The sequence below is a fragment of the Rousettus aegyptiacus genome, unplaced genomic scaffold (genome assembly GCF_014176215.1).
Source record: "Rousettus aegyptiacus isolate mRouAeg1 unplaced genomic scaffold, mRouAeg1.p scaffold_m13_p_12, whole genome shotgun sequence".
NCBI classification, from domain to species: Eukaryota; Metazoa; Chordata; class Mammalia; order Chiroptera; family Pteropodidae; genus Rousettus; species Rousettus aegyptiacus.
Window position 1 is genome coordinate 18574721 of NW_023416287.1, and position 15641 is coordinate 18590361.

A 15641-nucleotide genomic window follows, 5' to 3' on the forward strand; every position below is an offset into this window, starting at 1 on the left:
TTAGCCCAGTGCCCAGCATCCCAAGCTTGTCTCTCACAGGTACCGCCCTCCCCCACCACACACAACCAGAGTGACAGGAAAAGCTTAGGATAAACATAAGGGGCATTGCCAGCCAGAAGGCCTGGGCTTGGGAGGCCCCAACTCCACAGCAACTCCCAGCCCCATCTGTCCTGGATCACTGGCCTTAGGCGACTCACAGAACTAACTCCTTGGGCCTAACTTATTTATTTGCAAATATTAATTAGGGGCCTGCTGTATGTCAGGGACTCTGCTAGGGGTGGATGAGAAATAGCCCTGCTTCCAAGGAGCCCACAGTCTGTGGGAGAGGAAAAAAGAAGAAATCAGCAGGGCCGGGGCAGTGGAGTTGTGCTGTGAACGGGGTAAATGTGGCCTGCGGGGCTCAGCGCTGGGCCGGTTAAGGAAGTTTCTGAGGGGGAAGCAGCCTCCAAGTAGAGTCTGAGAGTCTAACTGGGTTCTAGGTACTGAGACCTGGCGGGGAGAGAGAGACAGAGCACGAGCGAGCGCGCCAGTGTGGAAGGTAGTTCTGTAGGACTGGCTCGTGCCACCTGATAGGGAATGAGGCCATTTCAGGACAGTGGTAGTTTCAGAGCCACGTGGCCCACACGAGCCTCATTATGCTGAAGACCAGGCTGAGCTTTTGGTTTTAAGCCGAGGACAACTGTGGTCAGATTCATGCTCTGAAAACATCACTCTGCCAGGAAGGGAAGAGAGGTAAGGGGCATGAGCTGGAATCTGAGCACAGGGAGGAGGCTGTTTAAACCTGAGGAGATGGGGTGGTTGTAAGTACTCTGTGAAGTTGGATGGGGAAAGCTTTTGTCAATTGACAAGTACCATGTAGGTAATGCCAGCTGGCTTTGATCTTACTTTGTGACCTTCTAGACCCAGAGACAGGTCCAGTGATTTCCCTACTATTTTGCATGTTTAGAGCTACAGGGTGGAGCTTTTCTCTTCCATTTCCTCCCACACGTGCCCATTCAGGCCTGTGAGTTGCTGGGTCACGCCAAAACCCTGTCTAGCTCCATAAGTCAGCTGTCAGCCCCTCTTGCTCTCAGCTTCCAAGATCCCCAGGCAGTGTCGGCAGAAGATGCTGCCATTTGATTGCCAATGGTGATGACCACGTGAGATCTCTCAAGTGCAGGCTGGCTGTCGAGTGTCAGCATCTCCAACGGGAGCAAGAGGCCTGGGGAACTGGGACATGCCCAGGGTGACAGTACCTGCTTTTCCAGGAAGCTGCCTGCCAGAGGCCAGTGTTGGCTGGGGCTGCTCTCCTGAGCCCTGCAGCTTCTAGATGCATTGAATGGCCTCCGCTGGCCCAGATGTCTCAGACACTTGTTTTGCCTCTTCTGAAGAAAACCTCTCTCTCTCTCCTTGGCTAAGTAACAGACCCATGAATGGGGATCATAGCCTCCACAGGGGTCTTAGTATATATGAAGTGTCAGTATGGGTCTGGGGCGGGATTCAGCCCATGTTGGTGCAGCCCCTTTGCCTCTCCCAGCACACTGAATTGAGAGGGTTGGAGGCTGATGGGCAGAACCAGGATTTGGGCCTCAGACAGGCAGTTCGGGCACTGCAGCCTAAATGCTTCATTTACTCCCATGCGACCCCAGGCAAGACCCTTAACCTCTGAGTGAGCTCATCTCTAAGCGGGGCGCACAAGCCCCACCGCAGGGTGTTGTGGAGGTTCAGTCACATGCTTCTTGTTAAAGGGCCCGTCCTGTGGCAGACCCTCAGAGCATGTTGATTTCCCTGTCTCTCTTCTCTCCCACCCTGTCATGGAGTACGTTCTGTTTCATTCCACTTCGGACCTACCTCTTTCTATCCCTGACCACCCTTTTATCAGCTATCCCATTAAATCTTCCTCGTGGCTCAAAGGGGAGTCCTGGGGCCCTCGTGGCTGCTAGTGAGGGGAATGTGGTCTCACTGAGTCCTCTCTGGGGCAGCACTGAGGGGGTGGGGACCAGCAGACTACTCCCAGAGCATCAGCCCTGTGTAGTGTCTGGGCCCACAGAGCTGAAGCAGATGCCATCCCATTTGGTGGGGATGCCAAAAGGAAATGACTTCACTTCTGGGGTCACATAACTGAGTGTGGGGTTAGGGAAGACTCCAAGGGCAGGAGATGGAGATGATACCTCTCAAGGGATGAGAAGGAGCCCTTTGGGTTCTGAGCAGGCAAGTGAAGGGCAGGGTGTGTGTGTGTGTGTGTGTGTGTGTGTGTGTGTGAGAGAGAGAGAGAGAGAGAGAGAGAGAGAGAGAGAGAGAGAGAGAGAGAGAGAGAAAGGGAGAGAGAGAGAGAAAGGGAGAGAGAGAGAGAAAGGGAGAGAGAGAGAAAGGGAGAGAGAGAGAGAAAGGGAGAGGAGAAGAGAGAGAGATCTCTCTGAAAGCACAGAGGACAGAGCAAGGACGGAGCTACTATTGTGGGTAATAAACTAGAGTTTATCACTTATTTTACAGATGAGGGAAATGCAGCTTAATGAAGGGGGAGTGACTTACGTAGGATCTAGGGACACACAACTACTGACTCGTCCAGGCATTTCCACTGCCCCTTGCCCAACTTCCCCTACCCAGACTGGACAGAGGGACTCTGGGTCTGCAGCTGCTGTGTTGGCTGAATCACAGGGCCTCTGGGAAACCCCTGCTCTTCAGCTTAAATGGAAAGCTTCAAGGTCAGAAGAAGTTGTCTTAGCCAGCCTGTGACCAGCCAGGGGCTTCCCTCTGAAAGGGAACAGGGATCAGCCCCTCCCACCAGCTCAGCTACAGCTCTAAGCTCCCCCTCCCTGGACTGGGAACCTAGTGCCTGGGTGAGAAAGGGGGTGCAGGGTGTGAAGTCAACCTTTGCTGTGATAACTGCCCCCAAAGGCTGGCCTGGTGTCCATGAGATGCCCTTTCCCTGGGGGCAGGAGCAGGGCACCCACTCAGGACTATGACCTTCTGTTCCGGACAGACCAGTTCAGCACACAGGGTGCTTTCCCTCCACACCACCCTCTCTGACACTCGTTATGAACCTTTTCACACACACAGCCAAGCTGAAAGATTTAACCGACCACCTAGACTCTACCATTAACATTTTTCTCCACTTGTGTGATCACAAATTATTCATCCCTCACTCTCTCACTTTTTAACTGTATTTCAAAGTGAAATGCAGGCATCAGTACATTCACTGCTAAATGTTTCAGCACGTATATCATTAACCAGAGCTCAATACCTATTTACATTTTTCTTATGTGATATTTACATACAGTGAAAAACACAAATTTCACATGTTCATGTCCTTAAGCCACCTTTCACTCAGCAACATATTTTTGTGGCTCATCCACGTTGTGGCATACAATAACAGTGCATTGCTTTTTAAAATAAACTTTTAAATTTTGGAATAACTTTAGATAGTTCAGGGTTTTCGTATGCCCCATACTCAGTTTCCTGCATTGTTTACATCTTATAGTTCCATGGTTCATTTGTCAAAACCAAGAAACTGACTCTGGTACATTATTAAATAAATTCCAGACTTGATATGGTTTTCACCAGGTTTCCTGCCATATCCTTTCTCTTCCAAGATCCAGTCAAAGGCCCTACATTATATTTAGTTGTCATGTCTCCCTGTGTCCACTGCTCGCTTTCTCGGTCTTTCCTAATTTCTCATGACCTGGGCGGTCTTGAGCACTGGCCAGGTAGCCTGCAGCGTGTCCCCACTTTGGGTTCCTCTGATCGTTTTTTTCATCATGAGACCAGGTTTTGTGTTTTTGGAACACTCAGGAAGTACACGCTAGCCACACAACTTCATGCTCTTATCCCTCCTCATCTGGTTAAGATAGTGTTCGCCAGGCTTCTCCAATTTAAAGTTGCTATTTTCTCTCTCCCAGCTCTGCTCTTTGCAAGTGAGTCACTAAGCCCACCCTTCAGGGCAAGGGGTGGGAAGAGGGCAGGAATCTAGCTCTGCCTCCTGGAGCAGGGAGTATCTACATGTATTATTTGAAATTCTTCTATAAGGATTCCAAAAGGAATTTCTCCCCATTTATTTATTAAGTCTTTTATTTATTGGCTGATTGTTGCTCATTGGATTTGTATTTTTATCAACATAACACACATAATTTACAAAGTAAGACTTATAAAGAAAAAGAATAACTTCTTAAGGTCTTACAATTATTCATTCTGGTACTTCTAAATAATATGCTTACTTCGCTATTGGCATTTCTTGTTTTTTTTTCTTTTTATATTGAACCATATGAAATTGCCAATATTTAACCATTTATGATCTGCAAAAACTGCAGTTTCATGTAGTTCAATCTAATACCTCATATTTTGACTTCCTGCTACTTGTGTGCCCAGCCGATTGTGTGTAACATTGGTGTTGGCTCATTTTATTTTATGAATCATGACTTTACACCTGTCTCATCTGACCTGGCTCAAGGATCAGCCCTCTACCAGCTCAGCTACGGCTTGAGGCTCCCCCTCCCTGGACTGGGAACCTTGGCCCTGGGTGAGAAAGGGGGTGCAGGGTGCAAGGTCAACCTTTGCTGTGATGACTGCCCCCAAAGGACAGCTGTGGGACAAGGCATCAGGGGCTTCCTGGGCTCTGTCTGCTTTACTGATGCCCACAGAGGTGGAGTTCTGTGCCCCTTGGCAAACTGGATCCCTGTACATGGCCTTGCAGGGTCCATGTCCCCTGGTATAGCCTTAGACCAACCGTTGACCCCTTTGTGCCTTAATTTTCTCATCTGTAAGATGGGGATCATCAATCCTTCTAGACAAGCCCCCGTGGTGCCTTGCCCCAAGTTCCTCCAGGCAACTCTGTCCCCTTTATCCTGCTCTCAGTGTGAGAGGCTGCCCAGGACAGGGTTCTCAGGGTCAGAGGCCAAGATCTCAAACTCAGCTCAACCTATGACCTGCTCCAAGACCCTAGCCAGGTCCACCCCCGCCCCCTTGCTCTGGACTTCTGTCTTCCCGTCTGTGCCGAGAAGTGATAGTTGCTGATAGTCTGAAAGGCTTCTAAATGCCTGAGAGCTGGTAGGGTCTGCAGTGGAGAGTCCCTCTCTCCTCCCCCTCCCATGGCGATGGGCCCTGCCCCTTCTGTTCCAGGGACTGGAGGTTTGGGAGCTTGGGACAGATAGGAGTATAAGGCTGTAGGTCTAGCACGTGAGAGACCTTGGGAAAGTCCTGTTTCTCTCTGGGCCTCAGTGAGAGGGATGATAGGCTGTGCTTCTAGGACCCTTTTGATTCTGTGGTCCATAGAGGAAAGACAGACCGAGCTGGGCACATATACCATGGTGGCAGAACCACTTGAGGAAGAAGTACAGTCCTCAGGCAATCAGAGATGAATGTAAATCTGAAATTTAGATGAGTATGCGCTACCAAAAAGAGGTTAATGGAGCCAAGACCCAATCTGAGGAGTAAGGGAGGGCATCTCTGAGGAAGATCCTCCCTGATACCTGAAGGGGAAGCAGGTGTTGACTAGATAAAAGGGGAGAGACTATTCCAGGCAGAGGAAACAGCAAAGATCTGTAGTGGGAGGGAACAGGCCAGTGTGGCTGAAGCAGAATGAGGTGGAACTAACCCTAACAGCAGGGACCAGGTAACAGGCTTCAGAACCCCAGGGAGTTTGGTCTTCACCCTACAAGGCATAGGAAGCCTGTAGAGGACTTTAACCAAATTTGTGTTTTGAAAAGCAACCTCTGGCTGCTAGAGAAAATGCACTGAGCGGAGGGGAAGTTTGCGATTCAGGGACATCATAGAATAGACTGCTGTTGAGATGGCAGTGACTGTCCAGTGTAGTAGCTGTGAAGATGGGTAGAAATGGACGGATTTGAGAGTTTAGGAGGTAGAACTGGCAGGACTTAGTGGTTTTGTATATAGAAGTATCGGGTGATTCCGTGGCTTGAGCACCTGGATGGAAGATGGGGGACATAGGTTCCCAGTGGGAGCAGCAGGTTTGACAGGCGAGCTGGCTGGGGTGGAGGGGCCTGTGCGCACCCAAGAGGTGAAGTGGGACCTCTGGTTGCACAAGTATCAGCCTGGAGTTCAGAGGCCAGGGCCTGGGAAGGAGGTGTGGATCTTGGTATAGGAAGGGAGGGCAGTACAGGTACTTCTGAGGTGCCAGCAAGACCTTGTAGGGTCAAGCGTAGGTCCTAAGGTGGAAAACCCTGGGAAAGGTCTCCCTAACACTTGCCTAGCCCCTCAGGTACCCAAGGTTCAGGAGGAGGTGCCTCAAAGCTTCTCTCTTTCTCCCCTCCAGATCCTGCTCATCTCTGATTACTTCTACGCCTTCCTGCGGCGGGAGTACTACCTCACTCATGGTCTCTACCTGACCACCAAGGATGGTACGGAGGCCATGCTTGTGCTCAAATAGGCCTGGCAGGCACAGGGCTGCACGGACCTCAGGGGCTAGAAGGCCAGAAGCTGGGCCAAGCCCTCTAGCCAGAGTTGCCAGCAGACAAGTCCTCAGGAAGATGAGGTTGAAGTCCAGGGTCACAAATCTTGGCACCAGAGGGGGAGCCAAGGCTGGCAGCAAGGCCTGTGGGGTGTTGGCAGGAGCACCTCCTCTTGGACCCCCAATTTGTATCTCTGCACTCTAGGGAGCCCCCTCCCAGGCAGGAAAGGGGGAAAAGCAGGTGAGCAGGGTTTGTTAGGTTGTGGCTACTTAATAAATGTTTTTTGTTATGAAGCAGTCTACCCTGGACCCACACTGCACTCCTGGAAGAGGTGGGATTGGCCCCTAATACTGCCATGGTACACTACACAAGGGTGTGGGTCTCCAGGATGAACCCTAAGTCCACAGAACACAGTCTGTGCACTGGAGAGCCCAAAACTGCATGGGGCAGCCCCACCAGCAGCCCTCCCCACCCCCCATCCCCTAAACAGCTGGAGGCAAAGGGCCAGGCAGGCCTGAGCAATCTTTATTCTGCAGAGGGACAATGACCACAGATCCATTCAAGACCAGGTGAGCCGGGGGCTACTCCTTCAGGAGAGGGTAGGTCCAGGCAGGGGGCAGCGCCTCAGTTTGGGGAGGGGCAGACAGGCAGGGGCCTAAAAAAAAAAGATAAACCAGACAGCAGGGGTGCTGGGGCGGGGGGCTGCTCCCTATCTTCCCCCATCAAGCACCCAGAGGGACAACCCTAAATGACTGCATGACTAGCCCAGGATTCACCCAGGACAGAGTCAGAGTGGTTGGTGCCCCCTAAGGGGCCGCATCCCTGCCCAGCCCCCCAGGGGCAGAAGCATCTCAGTTCAGGAGCCAGGAGCTCCCTGGGCAGAGCCTGATAGGGCCCCCCCACTCCCAAGTCAACCCCCCTCCCCCACCCCCACCCCCCTACTGCTGGCTCAGAAGCCGAAGGTTTCCTGGGAGGCGTAGACCATGTAGAGGAAGCCATCATCATCTTTCTCCTGCTCATAGATGTCTGCGATGGGCGTGGACACGCTCACCATGCTGTGCTGGTTCACCAGCAGGAAGAAGGCCTGTGTGGGGTTAAGCTGCAGGCGGCGCCTGAGGTGGACAGGAGGCCATGCCAAGTGTGAGGGGCCTGGCTGCTGGGTGGGTGGAGCCCAGTCTCCCCCAAAATGATCCCAGCCCCTTCCAGAGGCTCTCACCCGACACTGACCTCAGCCCTGACCTTGATCTTTCCCAACCTTCCCGCACCCCTTCTCAGAAGGACCCGGCCCACCGCCGGACCCCAGCAGGTCCCAAGTTCCCCTCTGACAGCTGCTGCCCACACACCGGATTATCTTGACCAACTCGCTCATGTTGACATGGTCTGGGACCAGGAACTTAGTCTTGTCCAGGACAGGCAGCTGCTTCTCACCCTTGTAGCGCTCGATGATCACCTGGGAACAGGGTGGGGAGGGGGACGCATGAGCCCGGGGCGGGGCTTAGGGCCCTGCGGGGATGTTAGGGGGCCACGGGACTCACCGGGATCTTGCTGGGGTGCTGGTCGCGGATCTGCTGCACCTCCTTACAGCGGTCGGCTGTGGAGGGAGGTCTGGCAGTGAGGCTGGGCCGAGGTCCTCCTCACGGTTCGCCCCGCCTGTCCCAGAGGGGCGGACCCCGGCCCCACCTCCCCAAAGCCCCCGCCCCCGGGGCCATTGGGCAGGTCCCAGCCCAGGCCTGAACCTGCCGCCCAGCCTGGGGTCCAGCTGGAGCCTGACGTCACGGGGCTGACGTCACCTGCAGCAGTCAGATCGGTCGCGCCTCCCACCCTCCCCCTCCCCGCAGATCGCCCGCTGGGCCTCACCGAAGCTCCGCCGCTGCTTGAAAGGCCGGTCAGAGGGCATCTCGCGGGCCCGGCAGGGCGCACAGGCTGAGGCTCCGGGGTGCACTGCGTAGGGATGTGGCTGTGGTTCAGGGGCTCCGCACCTCACGCTCAAGGGCTCCGGGGCTCACGCTGAGCCCGGCGGCGGAGGCTCAGGGAGGTAACTCGCCTGGGTGACGTCAGGTCACAACATTCCTTAAAGGGGAGGCCGACGCGCTGCTCCAATTGGGCCGACGCAAAACCCGCCCGCCCAGACCGTGACGTCAGGGCGCAGAGAGCCTGGATCTCCGATCGCTTTGTAAAGGGCGGGGGCGCCCAGGGCACGTCACAGTCCTGTGACGTCATGGCCTGTGTGGCCCCTCTCCCCCAGGCCCAAGCTGAGCCGAGACTGAAAAGCTGGAGACTCACAGCTCCGGAGGCGGCGGGAAAATCGCAGGCCAGGCTGCAGCTCGGCATCCTCTACTGCTGTCACTGTCATCTGACAGTGCAAACTCAGTGTCTCTTAGTTCCAGAGACGCTGAAGATAACAGCAGTTAACCAAAAGTCCTCTCATACCTGGAGCTTATGGTTAGAGAAAAAGGTGGGGTAGGGGGAGATTAAAATATAAAAGCAAGATACTGAAAAGGAACACAAGTTTTAAAAGGAATTTCTAGAACTGGAGAAAAAAAAAAAGCTATTGAAATTCAAGTCTCAAAGGATGAGGCAAGAAAGATTAGACACCGCAGAAGAGAATCTCTCTAACTGAAAGATAATCAGAAACTAAATAGAGAAGGTGATGGAACATATAAAAGAGGAAGTGACCTAAAGTTGAGAACTCACATAGCCAATCAGAATTCCGGAAGGAGACAAAAGAAAGATGAAGGAGAGGCAGTTCCTGAAGAAGAGCTTCCAAAATTGATTAAAGACAGGATCCTCACGTAAATTCCAGAGCAAAATAAATAAAAATAAAAGTATATAGGTAGTGAGTTTGTAGAACTCTAAAGAGAAGAAATTAGATGGGAAAATGGTGAGCAACCAAAGTAGGAAACACATAAGTCATTTAACATGCATTTACTTGGCACGTGAATAGTGATGATTAATTTGTGGGTTGCAAAACAAGAAGCATGGGACTCAGTAACAGGTAAGACTGGAGGGAGTAATCAGAGTTCAAGTATTCTAAGAAGCTTGATTTATTTGAGAAGAGGAGGAGGATAAAGATAATGATAATTGTCCAGCTTTGTAAAGTCAGATATGTATTTCAGACACTTAACAGAAATCACTAAAAGAATATAAATAGGAAATATAACTGCCAATGCAGAAAAAAAGGTTAGAAAAGGCTATTAAAATACAATGGAAGGCAGAAAAGATGAAAAAGGAACCAAAGTAAAAGAATGGTACAAAAACCAGAGGTAGAAAATTTTTCTTATTCACCTATTAAAACATGGATGATCAAATTGGCAACAACAACAAAAAAAATGCAGCACTATGCTGTTTACAAGAAGACATTCAAAACCTTAGGTCATCAAAAGTAAAAAAATGGAAAAAGGTACACTTGAGAAAAACTAACCAAAAGATTATCTATAGAAAAATCAGACAAAATAGGCTTTAAGGCAAAAGACATTATTAGAGACAAAGAGATCACCACAATGATTAAAAGAACAATATCTAGGATGACATAACAATTCTGAACTTGTATGTTAGAGGTTAAAAAAAAAAGTTGAAAAGCGTTTAAAGCAAAAGTGGCTGTACAAGGAAAAATTGCCAAATCCTCCAGGATGGTAGGAGCTTTAAGACCTATTTCAGTAACTGATAAACCAAACAGCCAAAAAAAGAATATAGAAGATTTTAATACTATTAGTAATCCCCATCAATGGTCTCTGATAGAACCCTGAACCCAATGTTACTTTCAAGCACACAGGAAACATTTACAAAAAAAAAAAAAACCCTGCTAGAATCTACTAGATGTCGAGAAATTAGTCAACAGATACCAACTATTCCATTTCATACAATAGTCCCTGACCACAGTCACGAGCCAAGTAAGCTCCAAATGTTTGGACATTTAAACTTTTTTCTTAAAAAGTGTATTACTCAAATAAGAAATTACATAGAAATGAAACCTATTTAGATCAAACCAAAAATGAGAATACATGTAAAAACGCAGGGTGGGGCGGGAAGCAACTAAAGCAGCATTTAGAAGATTTATAGCCTTGTATGAGGTAAGAAATAATACGGAAAATTTATGAGCAAGTGTCAATTTTGAAAAAGAATAACAGTGTAAACCCAAAGAAAGTGAGGGATGATAATAATAAAGAGCAGAAATTGATGAAATAGAAAACAAAAACACTAGTGTAGACCACAAAGCAAAGCTGGATCTTTGAAAAGATCAATACAATAAACATTAATTGCAAAAAGAACATAACTATCTCAATATATCAGAAATGACGAAAAGATTTTAAACTTTATGCCATTAGTTAATTTAAAGTTTAGATGAAATGGACAATTTTCTAGAAAAAGATAATTTGCCAAGACTAATTGAAAAAGAAATAGACAAACTGATTAGCCATATATCTGAAAAAGCCAACTAGTTCAACTGGTATTCTAAGTGAGTCCTCTCAAAATAAATCCTTAAACTTGCAGCAAACATTATGCTTAATGGTAAAACACCATAGTATATGGTAAAATGCTAAGTAAGCATTATTCCCTTTAAAGCCAGTTACCAAATTTTTAATTTTTTCATTGAACAAAATACAGTACTGTTATGCCCAGCCAGAGCACCAAGACAAGGAAAAGAGCAAAACTATCATCCATAGCCAGAATAACCAAAGGAATCTACAAACAACATAAGATTGCCAACTGATAAAGTTTGACAACACGATACAAAGTTTTAGAGAAACTTTTTTACACTACCAATGGGAGTGTAAATCATTTCAGCCACACTGGAGAACAATTTGACAAAATCTAACAAAAGTGAAGATGCCTGTATCATACACACCAGCAATCTCACTTCCAGGTGCACATGAGCTCAAAGGAACATGGTTAGGTATGTTTGTTGGAGCGTTTTCATAATAGTGAAAAATTGAGATGCACCTAAATGTTCAATATCTTGTATATTTCTGTGTCTAGAATGATACACTATTCTAGTAATAGAGAAAAGGAGTCAGCAAACTTTCCCTTTGAAAGACCAGACAGTAAATATTTTTGGCTTCGCAGGCCATATGGTCTCTGGCAACCATCTGTTAGAGTGTGGAAGCAGCCTTAGACAATCAGAATGGGCATGGCTGTGGATATTTACTAAAACAGATTTGTTCCGAGGGCCTTAATTTGCTGACTCTTGATCTACAGCTGTGTGTGTTAAAGTGGACAAATCTCAAAGTTGCACGAGACTGAGTGTAATCAGCTGAAAAGAGCAACAGAAAGAACTAGGTCGGCCATGGACTTGGGGAAGTGGTTCCACCCCTTCTGTCAGACTAAGCCCTGGGCTGAGGCTGCAGTGGGGGAGGAGCCCATCACCCAAATCTCAAGGTCTGTGCTCACTCTTCCTCTCACCTGACCCACCAGCAGGGCTAACACACCCTCCTCCAGTCCTCTGGTTTCTCTCATGACTTCTTCATCCTCTCCCCATCTCTTCTGAATATAAAGTCCTGGCTTACTCCTTGTCTCTACTTGAAAATCTAGCAAACGTCTCAAACTTGACCTCCCCCAAATGAACCCATGATCTTCCCCTAACATGTGCTCCAATTGTAATCTTCCTGGTCCCAATCTGTCAACTTTGACTCCTTTCTTTTCCTCACTTCCACATCCAATCCATGCCAAAATACTATTGGTTCTACATTCAGAATATCTCCAGAATCTGACCACTTCTTACCAATTCTGCCACTGCCACTCACGCCAAAGCTGCCACCATCTCTTGCCAAACTACTCCCATCGTCTCCTCACTGGTCTCCTTGCCTTGGCCTTGCCTGCTCCAGTCTGGTCTCACTACACTGACAAAAGCAATCCTGTTGGATCATGCTGTTCCTGCATCCCACTCATTCAGAGCAAAAGTCAAAGGCTAAACAGTGGCCCATGAGGCCTGTGGGATCTGCCTACCCGCTGCTCCTCTGGCCTCATCTACTCTCACCTTCGCCCCCTGGACTTCAGCTATGCTGGCCTCCCCACTATTTCAGGAACCCTAGGAACACATTTGTGCCCCAGGGCCTTTCTGTACTTACTGTTCCCTTTGCCCAGAACATTCTTTCCTAAGATCTCTGTGTGGCTCACTCTCATTTCCAATGATCTTATTTAAGATTGCAGCCCGCACTCCAGTCACTCCCTAACTTCCCTTCCAGTGCTTTGCTTAATTTCTTGCCAGAGGAAAATTAATAGGTTAAATAATTTTTCTAAACATTTTATCATGAAAATTTTCAAGCACACAAAACTTGAATATGACTACCCATATACCCATCAGTTAGTCTATGCATAATACTTGCCCATTTGCTTCATCACTATCTGTCTGTCCGACATCCATCCATCTACCCATCATATCTTTTTGATGCATTTCAAAGTAAGTTGCAATCCAACATTCATTATGATAAAAACTTTCAACAAGTGAATACAGAGGGAACATACCTCAACATCCTAAAGGCTATATATGACAATACCACAGCTAATATCATATTTAACAGTGAAAACCTGAAAACTTTTTCTCTAAGATCAGGTTCAAAACAAAAATGCCCACTTTCACCACTTTTATTCAACATAATATTGAAAGTCCTAGCCAGAGCAATTAGGCATAAATAAATAAATAAATAAATAAATAAATAAATAGCATCTTTTTTTTTTTTTTCAGAAAGGAAGTAAAATTCATTTGCTGATGGCATTATTTATAGAAAATCCTAAAGACTCCACCCAAAAACTGTTTGAACTAAAATTTAGTAACATTTGCAGGATACAAAAATCGATATATAAAATCTGTTATATTTCTATACACTAAACATTCAGAAAGAGAAATTAATAAAAACAATTCCAGATAAAGTTGCGTCAAAAGATAAAATACTTAGAAATAAATTTAACAAAGCAGGTGAAAGATATGTACACTGAAATTATAAGACAGTGATGAAAGAAATTAAAGAAGACACAAATAAATGGAAAAATATTTTACGCCCATGGACTAGAAGAATTAATGTTGTTAAAATGTTCATACTACCAAAAGCAATCTATAGATTCAATGCAATCCCTATTAAAATTTCAATAGTATTTTTCACATAAATAGAGCAAACGATTCTAAAATTTGTATGGAACCACAAAAGACCCAAATAGCCAAAGCAGTTATGAGAAAGAACAAAGCTGGAGGCATCATGCTTCCCGATTTCAAACTATATGACAAAGCTACAATAAAGAAAACAGCATGGCATTGGCATAAAAACACACATATATCAATGAAACAGAATAGAGCCCAGAAATAAACCCATGCACATATGGTCAACTAATTTATGACAAGGGAGCCAAGAATACAAAACAGAGACAGTATCTTCAGCAGATGGTGATGGGAAAAATGGACAGCCATATGCCAAAGAATGAAACTGGATCATTAACTTACACTGTACACAAAAATTAACTCAAAATAAAGACTTCCGTGTAAGACCTAAAATCATAAACCTCTTAGAATAAAACAGGCAGTGAGCACCTTGACATCAGTCTTGGCTATGATTTTTTGGATTTGACACCAAAAATAAAGGCAGCAACAGAAAAAATAAACAAATGGGACTACAAACTACCAGGTTTCCACACATCAAACTATTGACAAAATGAAAAGACAACCTACTGAATAGAAAATATTTGCAAAGCATATGTCTGATAAGGAATTAATATTCAAAATATGTAAAGAACTCTAACAAAAACACAATCCAATTTAAAAAATGGGCAGAGGATCTGAACAACTTTCTAAAGACATATAGATGGTCAACAGGTACGTGAAAAGGTGTTGAACATCACTAATCATCTGGAAAATGCAAATCAAAACCACAGGATATGACCACATATCTATTAGAATGGTTTTCATCAACAAGACAAGAAATAACGAGTGTTGGTGAGAATGTGGAGAAAGGGAACCCTATTCCACTGTTGGTGAGAATATAAATTTCCCCTATGGAAAATAGTATGGAGTTTCCTCAAAAAATTAAAAATGGAACTACCATATGATCTAGCAATTCCACTTCTGAGCACCTGAAGGAAGTGAAATCACTATCTTGAAAATATATCTGCACCCCCATGTTCACTGCATTATTCACAATGCCCAAGATATAGAAACAACCTAAGTGGCCGTTGGTAAATAAATGGATAAAGAAAATGTGGTATAAATATATACGGTGGAATATTATTCAGCCATAAAAATGAAGGGAATCTTGCCATTTGCAGTACCATGGATAGATCACTTATATGTGGAACCTAAAGCAAACCCAGCTTCACAGATACAGAGAACAGATTGGTGATTGACAAAGGTTGGGGAAGGGATGGGGAAAATGGGTGAAGAGGGTTAAAAGTTACAAACTTCCTGTTATAAAATAAATAAGACATGGGATATGACATCCAGCACAGTACAGCATGGTGACTATGATTAGAAATACTGTAGTGTATATTTGAAAGTTGCTAAAGCAGTAGAACTTAAAATTTTCATCACAAGAAAAAAATTTTAACTATGGTGATGGATATTAACTAGACTTATTGTGAGGATCACTTTCCAATACATACGAATATTGAATTATTATGTTGTACACCTGAAGCTAATACAATGTTATATGTCAATTATATCTCAATTTTTTTAAAAGGGGAAAAAAACAGTAAGTTGCAGATATCAATTCACTTTATCCCTAAATCCTTCACATTCATGTATTTATTTTTGGTTCTTTTTTTCTTTAGAGGGATAAACTTTACATACAATCAAACACAGATTCTAAGTGTGCATTTGATGAGCTTTGACAAGTACTCACACCTGTGTACCCCGAACCCCTATCAAGATAACAGAACACAAACATCACCTCTTTAGTAAGTTCCTCTTGCACCCCTGCTCCAGTCCACTCCCACCCCCACCTCCACAGGCAACCACAATTCCGAGTTTTTCACCGTAGATTAATCTGACCTGGCCTCGAACTTCATATAAATGGAAGTCTACAGTATCTCTTCTATTGTGTCCACGACAAAGTTTTTTTTTTTTTTATTTTTTTATTTTTAGGCAAGGCAACCCTTGATTGACCTCACAGATCGCAAGGACCTTGTCAGCTTACAGTCCCTTATTTTTATTTTTTTACACCTACAGCACCTGGTCTTCCTACGTGGTCTCCCATCCAAGTACTAACCAGGCCCGACCCTGCTTAACTTCTGAGATCACACGGGATCGGGCGTGTTCAGGGTAGCATGGCCATAGAC

The 15641-nt window shown here is 46.0% G+C and overlaps 2 protein-coding genes and 1 non-coding gene across 4 annotated transcripts in view; 1 reads left to right on the plus strand and 2 right to left on the minus strand.

Annotated features, from left to right (window-relative positions):
* Positions 1 to 6684, plus strand: part of PIGU (phosphatidylinositol glycan anchor biosynthesis class U) — a 75032-nt gene extending 68348 nt beyond the window's left edge. For both annotated transcript variants that reach the window (XM_016126429.2, XM_036229507.1), the window contains one exon: positions 6248 to 6684. In XM_016126429.2, the coding sequence (XP_015981915.1) occupies positions 6248 to 6361 (114 nt within the window). In that variant the 3' untranslated portion in view covers positions 6362 to 6684. The remainder of the gene's footprint in view (positions 1 to 6247) is intronic.
* A 202-nt stretch (positions 6685 to 6886) lies between these two features.
* MAP1LC3A (microtubule associated protein 1 light chain 3 alpha) lies at positions 6887 to 8475 on the minus strand. Its single transcript, XM_016126430.2, has 5 exons — positions 8241 to 8475; positions 7919 to 7974; positions 7727 to 7833; positions 7326 to 7495; positions 6887 to 7038 (listed from the first exon to the last, which is right to left on the minus strand). Exons 1-4 carry the CDS (start codon positions 8278 to 8280, stop codon positions 7333 to 7335), a joined length of 366 nt encoding a protein of 121 aa, XP_015981916.1. The 5' UTR covers positions 8281 to 8475; the 3' UTR covers positions 6887 to 7038; positions 7326 to 7332.
* A 7047-nt stretch (positions 8476 to 15522) lies between these two features.
* On the minus strand, positions 15523 to 15641 carry LOC118610319. The gene has a single exon (XR_004953861.1). It is a non-coding gene; the product is annotated as a 5S ribosomal RNA (ribosomal RNA).